The sequence below is a fragment of the Sceloporus occidentalis genome, unplaced genomic scaffold (assembly GCF_023333645.1).
Source record: "Sceloporus occidentalis isolate IW3139 unplaced genomic scaffold, rSceOcc1.0.p SCAF_16, whole genome shotgun sequence".
NCBI lineage: Eukaryota > Metazoa > Chordata > Lepidosauria > Squamata > Phrynosomatidae > Sceloporus > Sceloporus occidentalis.
The window spans coordinates 13,784,868-13,791,655 of NW_028316996.1; the positions used below are offsets into that span (position 1 = coordinate 13,784,868).

A 6,788-nucleotide genomic window follows, 5' to 3' on the forward strand; every position below is an offset into this window, starting at 1 on the left:
CCAGCGGAATTTTATTGCACACCTTAATGGATTTTTACATTTTTATTATATAACAGTACTGAGAAAAACATATATTACTATAATTAAACACTCCCTAATTAATTGATTCATCCCATAATTAAAATGACTTCTGATTTATGTCTTTTAATGTATGGTCTCAAGAACAGTCCTCAGTCCTCAAAATTAACTATAAAAAGCACATTTTACAACATGGTATATAAGATTCATAGTTTAAAGGACATTTGGCACCAATGGCCCAATTGGTATTTCACAGGGTGGGATTTCAATACTTTACATGCACTAATTCTAGTGTCATATTTCAAGCCTTTGTCATATTTGTGGAAGTAAGGTTTTGTATGTTTTCACACACATAATATACTAAAGGTATGAATTTACAGCTCCTGGTGTAAGTCAGAGCCAGACTGCACCCCTATATATGTTCCGCAACATCTCCTGAATACAGTGATATTCAGGTGGGTTGTTTGGGGGCTTAAAGGCCACATTTGGGAGGTGCGCATTTCAGTTTTTTAACTTGGTCTTTTTTTACATCTTGTCATCCTTCAACCATGTCCTATTTGGAACATCTTTTATGCAGGCCAATTCAATTTATCCCCAACAAACCATATATTTTTGAGAAACAGACACCCCAGGGTATTTCAGATGCTGGTATTTTAACATTTTTAAAACATTTTAACTTTCCATGCACTAATTATAGTACCAGTCTTAATCAAAGTTTCTGGGTGTGTTTTTTTTCAATTGTATTTTATGTATTGTAACTAATTCCTCTAGTGAAAACATGCAATTTTCTCAGCCCACTAACTGATTGTACCCCATCATAGTATATATTTTTGAAAAGTAGATGAACTAAAATTAAATAAAAGAAAAGAAAATATTTATCTAAACTAATTATAGGAATGAAGGGAGTCTGATGTTACTATACCGAATCTACCACTATTTATAAGCTATTTGTATTTCTTGAAACATTCCCCAATACAGAGGCCAGGCGGACATGGACAGTCAGGAGAGTAGTAGGATGAGGATCTTTTGCCTCTAGAGTAGCAGGTCTAAAAAATCTACCTCCCCCATGTATTTATTGTACACCAATCAAGCAGATTGGTTTTCTGATTTCAGATTTGCTATGAACAAACACTGCTATCATTTAGTATACTAGTTAAAAAAAGTATACTTTCTTTAGTAAATCTTACTGCCAACAGTTCTTTTTGGCATAAAGTGGATGTTTGTTCCTTTTTGTATTTGATTGCAGCAAGCTGCTTTGAAAAGCCTTCTTGGCTCTACTGACCCACATGTCACTGAGTCACAAGAGAACATAAACTCTTGGAGTGCCAGTACTATAGTACTGCATTGCACAGTGAGAAAAGGGTTAAAGTGTTTGACGCTGTTACAGTAGCACACTGTCACTGTATCAATCTGTCTCTCTTGTCTCACAAAGTATAGTGAGTTAGAGGGGGCAGAGCTTGGAGACATCCAAATTTCTAAAAACATTGGCTTTGTCATGTGAGCCCAGTGATCGCTGTGACTAGTCATCACATCAATCACATGGGCAGAAATGCTACGTTTGGGACTGAAGCAGAAGAGTAACAGTGCGATTCCAACCGGGTCTTAAAGGCATAAAATCTTGTGACAGGTTAAGATCCAATAGATTTTCTACTAACGTCATTTATTTTGATGAAAACATGAATAATCGTTATAGACATGTATATGTTAACATTCTATTTTTTCTTTAGCAAGGGATTTACCAAAGTGCAGGAGGGTTATATCAAAAGAAAGAGTTATATCAAAATCTAAGAACAAGATGCCACATCTAAAATTTGAGGTTCAGAGGCTTAGCTGTAATATAAGGAAGCTTTACTATACTGACAGGGTGGCATATAAGTGGAGTAGCCAGCAGATGTGTTCAGCAACATATTTACCTTTTGTGTTGCCCTAGGCTTGACCTAGACAGCACCCCTAGCCACCCCATCCACAGCCAGTATCTGCATGTTATTAAATTGCCTTTAAAACACAAAGTGCCAGGATATTACATCATATACTGATACTATGTGTCTTTAAGGCTTCCAGCAGCATCTTATAATGCAATCTAGGCTCAGCACAGCCTCCATAGTGTAAAGGGGCAGGTTTAGGAAATCTAAGATCTCTATTTTAATGGGCCATTTAAACAGTGGGACATGGGGGATCTGTTTGTCCAAGAGAGTGAGCTGGCCTCCAACTTTGCTGCAGGGGGACTGCTGCCCCACCTGGACCTACCTAGTCAGCCTAGGCCAGCATACATTACTGGATGTGGTAGAGGTTAATACAGTGAGGGAATCTAAACATGCATAGGATAGGCATATGACCATCCTAAATCTAAGTTGAAACCAAGGACTGATTAAAATCTGTGTTTTTACACTAGGAAAAATGGGCAGACTAGAGGAGCAAATTACTCTTATCTGCTGTCAAATTAAAATTTTCTGTGTTTATTTATCCATTAACATGGGAGTCCACATATATTTTTGGAAAAGCCCAAAATAACAAAGTTAAAGACGTATAAACAAAGTTATACGTCTTTCCATTTCCATGTTCATTGATTTAATTTCATGTATTCTTATTAAATTCTTCTTTCAGGCATTTTCCTTAAAATCGGGTTCAGATTGCATCTCAAAATATTTCATTACGATGACCTGAATTTTTAAGGAAAATTGAATATTTTAGTGCAATCACATAAGTAACAAACACAATGGGCAGCATTCTGTTCTGGTCTGTCATGATAGGCTTCTTAGAAATAATCCAGCACATACAATATAAGAAAGTGTTATCATTTTTTTTCAATTTGTTATTTTGGGACTGTAGCCGTAATAGCATGCATACATAACGAAACTGCCCACAAAAGCATATATTTCTTAAAAGGTGATGAATATGTAAATATACATATTGCAGAGTATGAAATATTAAAACACAAATAAAATTTCAGTATCTTCAACCATATTAAAGCAAACCCTGAAATAATGAATTTAGTCCTAAAGGTTTTCCTGGGTAAAAGCTCATGTTTTTGACGCAAAATGCAAGGCACAGACACTATATGTCTTTGCATAATTCATAACATCTAACCTTCTATTCCTTATTGGTTACTAAAGGCATTAAGATAAGATAGATGCAAATAAGTCATAAAAAATACCCTCCCTCATTTGAATATAACCACAAAATAAAACCAATACATTTCAAAATCAGATCTAGAATTCACTAAACCTAAAGGATTTGGTATAAGAAAGTAATTTCACAATTGTGCCTATAAAACATACATACCACCAGGGGCGTACCTAGAGTATTTGGCACCCGGGGCGGATCCTTTAAGTGGCACCCCCCCCCCAAATGTAAAGACATCTACAAAATTATGTTGGCAAGAATATTTATTGCACAAATTTGTAAACTGTATGTCAACTGTAAACAACAAGAAATCTGAAAAAATTAATTAATAACTTATAAGTAAAATAAATATGTTTAAATAACATTTACATTTAGTGCTTTCTTTAATAACCCCCCAAAAAAACAACAAACACAGGTCCAAAGTGACTACTCGATTTTGCAAAGGGAAATGGATTTACATCCTGTTCCTTCGAGCCTTCATTTCTGCAAACTGATCAATGACATAATCAAAGCTAATCTTCATTGCATATTCATGTTCAATTGAAAGTATGGCAAGATTTGTCAACCTTGTCTCACTCATGGTGGAACGGAAGAAATTTTTTATCAATTTTAATTTCGAAAAACTTCTTTCACATGAAGCAATGGATACACAGAGAGTCAAAAAGAATCGTAGACACAGGGACAAGTTTGGCAGAGATTCACAAAAATCCCATTTCACAATGAACTCTAGGAACTGCAATGTTGTCCATTTCGTTGCTTCTTCAAAGCTGATTTTGGCAGCTTCCAAATGCCTCCGAAGGCGTTCAATTTCCACATAGATGTCTTCATCTGAAAATTCGTCAAAAATCTCACTCAATTTTGGAGTATAATTCCGAAGATCCTTTTCTGTTGTAACAACCAAAGAGTTTGTCTGAATAATCCCAAAGATTGAAAGGATTTTTTCCATTGCCTTAGAACGAATTATCAACTCCTGATGAAACCTATCAAGGCACTCAAACATAGCTCTTTTAATTTCCTCTGGCAATGTGAGACCAGCATCTTTTGCCTTCTCGCCTGGCATTGTTTTCCTGAGCTTTACTCTCCCTCTTCTCTCCATAGAAATGTTCATTTCCTCACACATTGTAGTTGCATAACAAATGGCCCTCTCCACAATTTCATTTCTTTGATTTGCAAGAAACAATTTCAGTGCTTGTAGCTTCACAACTGACTTTTCAAGAGTAATTCCCACTGTTTGTAAATACTTTTGTGTGATATTAATTTCTTCCAGAACTTCACACCAGAAAGAAAGGTAACACAAAAATGAAAAATCACATACAACAGCCAGCAACATCTGAGCTGATCCTCTTGTGTCCACATTTTCTTGGGGATTACACAGGATTTCAAGGGCTGAAGTCAATTTTTCAAAATTTGCCCTCACAGGTTTCACAGCATCATAATGTGCACACCATCTTGTCTGGGAAAGTCTTTTCACTGTCATGCCTACATTCTCCATCAGCAGTTCCCAACGATGAGTGGAAAATGAAAAGAAGGAATACAATCTCTCCAATGTTCCAAAAAAAGTCACACAGGAAGCAACACTTCCAAATGAGTGCACCCCACAAAGGTTCAGAGAATGGTTTGCACAAGGCACAAACAAAGCCTTTGGATTAATCTCTTTTATCTTTGCCTGAACACCACCATGAATTCCTGCCATAGTTGCAGCATTGTCGTATCCTTGACCACGGCAAAGGCTTATGTCCAATCCATCTTTCTCTAGATGTTTTAGGATATTTTCTGTGAGGTCAGCAGCAGTTTTTCCAGCAATAGGGAAGAAGCCCAAGAAAGATTCCTTTACTTCAACATGGTCACCTTCAATGTGGACATATCTAATCACCTCACACATCTGATCAGTGTGGGACACATCAGGGGTGCTGTCAAAAAGAATCCCAAAGTACTTTGCTTTCTTGATGTCAGCCACTATTTTCTCTTTCACGTGATTCCCCAGGAGACAAATGAATTTGTTCTGAATTTTTGGAGACAAATAGGAGTACATTCTCTTCCCAGATGTAATAGAATGTTTAAGTCTTATGAAATGTTCTTTTAAAACTGGATCATAATTTGAGAGCAAGCCTACCAATTCCAGGAAGTTTCCTTTGTTTGCTGATGCCATGGTTTCTCTATGTCCACGAAAAGGTAGATTCTGGCGAGCCAGAAACAAAGTTACATCCAAGAGGCGATGCAAAATATCCCTCCATGTCTTTTTCATTTTGTCCATAGTTGTTTGATGGACTTGATCAATGCATTTATGTAGCTTCAATCCTGCTCTCAAGGTCTTCCATTTCTCCAAGCATGTAAGATGCAGTTCAGAAGCCTCATGATCAGGCACCCTTGGGTTCAGTTTCCACCACACTTGAAACCCAGTGACAAAACTGGAAGTTCTGGTTGTGTCTTCATTAACAGCAAAAAGTCTGCAGCAAAAACAAAACAAACTTTCTTTTGAAGGAGAGTACACCATCCACGTTCTAAGAACTTTCTCTCCATTTGGCAGAGCTTTATAGAACCATGATGTGGTCAGCTGTCGACTCGTCCCTTTTGATTTCTCTCCTTGCCTTTGAACCACACTGAAAGGCCCATCCCTATTTTGGAAAGGTTCACTTCCCCTTTTAATGAGGTCCACTTTTAAGTCATCTGGAACTGGGACTGGCCAAGCAGCAATATCAGAATAAACTGATAGTTTACCAGTCTCCCCTTCATGTTCTTCCTCTTCCTCTTCAGAAAAGTCTTCCTGGTGCAAACTTTTGCTGGCATCTCCCTCCTCCTCCTCCTCTTCTTCTTCCTCTTCCTCTTCAACAAAGTCTTCCTGGTGCAAACTTTTGCTGGCATCTCCCTCCTCCAATTCTTGTATATTTTTATAGAAACCTTGAGAAGATACTTCTGGTGTTTCACTAGATTGAATGTCTTCAGTATCTTCTCCTACTTCAGTAGATGTTGAGGGTACCACATATTTTAAAATTGATCCAGACATTGCCTCAGCTGACTTTTCTCTCGCCTTCTTCATTTTTCGTTGCTGAAACCCACTTGGTCGATTTCTCTTCATATTGGTATTTTCTGAAAAAAAATCATAATATATTTCTGTTGTAGGGTCATTCAAGGGGATCTGTCCTATATTTCTCCTACATAGATTCATTTTAACTGATAAAGTTTCTAAGAAGACCTAACAAATGAGTGACAAACATTACAAATTAAGTACTGGCTAAGCAGCTAAAGACACTATAAACTAAAAAAAATTCTGATATTATAATCAGGAGTCACCGTAACATTGTTCTCTTTTCATTTAAGCATTTGCATATATAGTGGTGTTGCCATGTCTACTCATGATTATATATACACCATATGAGCCAGGCAGTGACGGTGGTACAGCATAATGCCTATCACTCTATACTGAGACAGACATTGACGGTGGTGCAGCTTAAGTAATTTCATTATATATTGAGGCAAACATTACAGTGAAACAGCATAACTCCTATCACTATACACTGAGCCAGATACTACAGTGGGACAGCATAACACCTATCACTATAACTGAGCCAGATATTGATGGTGGTGCAGCATAACCGCTATATATACTGAGCTAGACACTTATAGTAGTACAACATAACACTGAGGCA

General features: G+C 37.1%; 1 protein-coding gene across 1 annotated transcript; it reads right to left on the reverse strand.

The window, feature by feature from the left end:
* Positions 1 to 3,595: 3,595 nt before the first annotated feature.
* On the reverse strand, positions 3,596 to 6,217 carry LOC149303053 (uncharacterized). The gene is made up of 2 exons (XM_089481812.1): positions 4,741 to 6,217; positions 3,596 to 4,410 (listed from the first exon to the last, which is right to left on the reverse strand). Exons 1-2 carry the CDS (start codon positions 6,215 to 6,217, stop codon positions 3,596 to 3,598), a joined length of 2,292 nt encoding a protein of 763 aa, XP_089337938.1.
* Positions 6,218 to 6,788: the final 571 nt, after the last annotated feature.

Bases quoted from the DNA above. Each gene is read 5' to 3' on its own strand.
- LOC149303053 (XM_089481812.1), bottom strand. From the start codon at position 6,217: ATGAAGAGAAATCGACCAAGTGGGTTTCAGCAACGAAAAATGAAGAAG. The intron at 4,411-4,740 runs GTGGGGTGCACT...TCTGGTGTGAAG, and splicing joins AAACCATTCTCTGAACCTTT to TTCTGGAAGAAATTAATATC.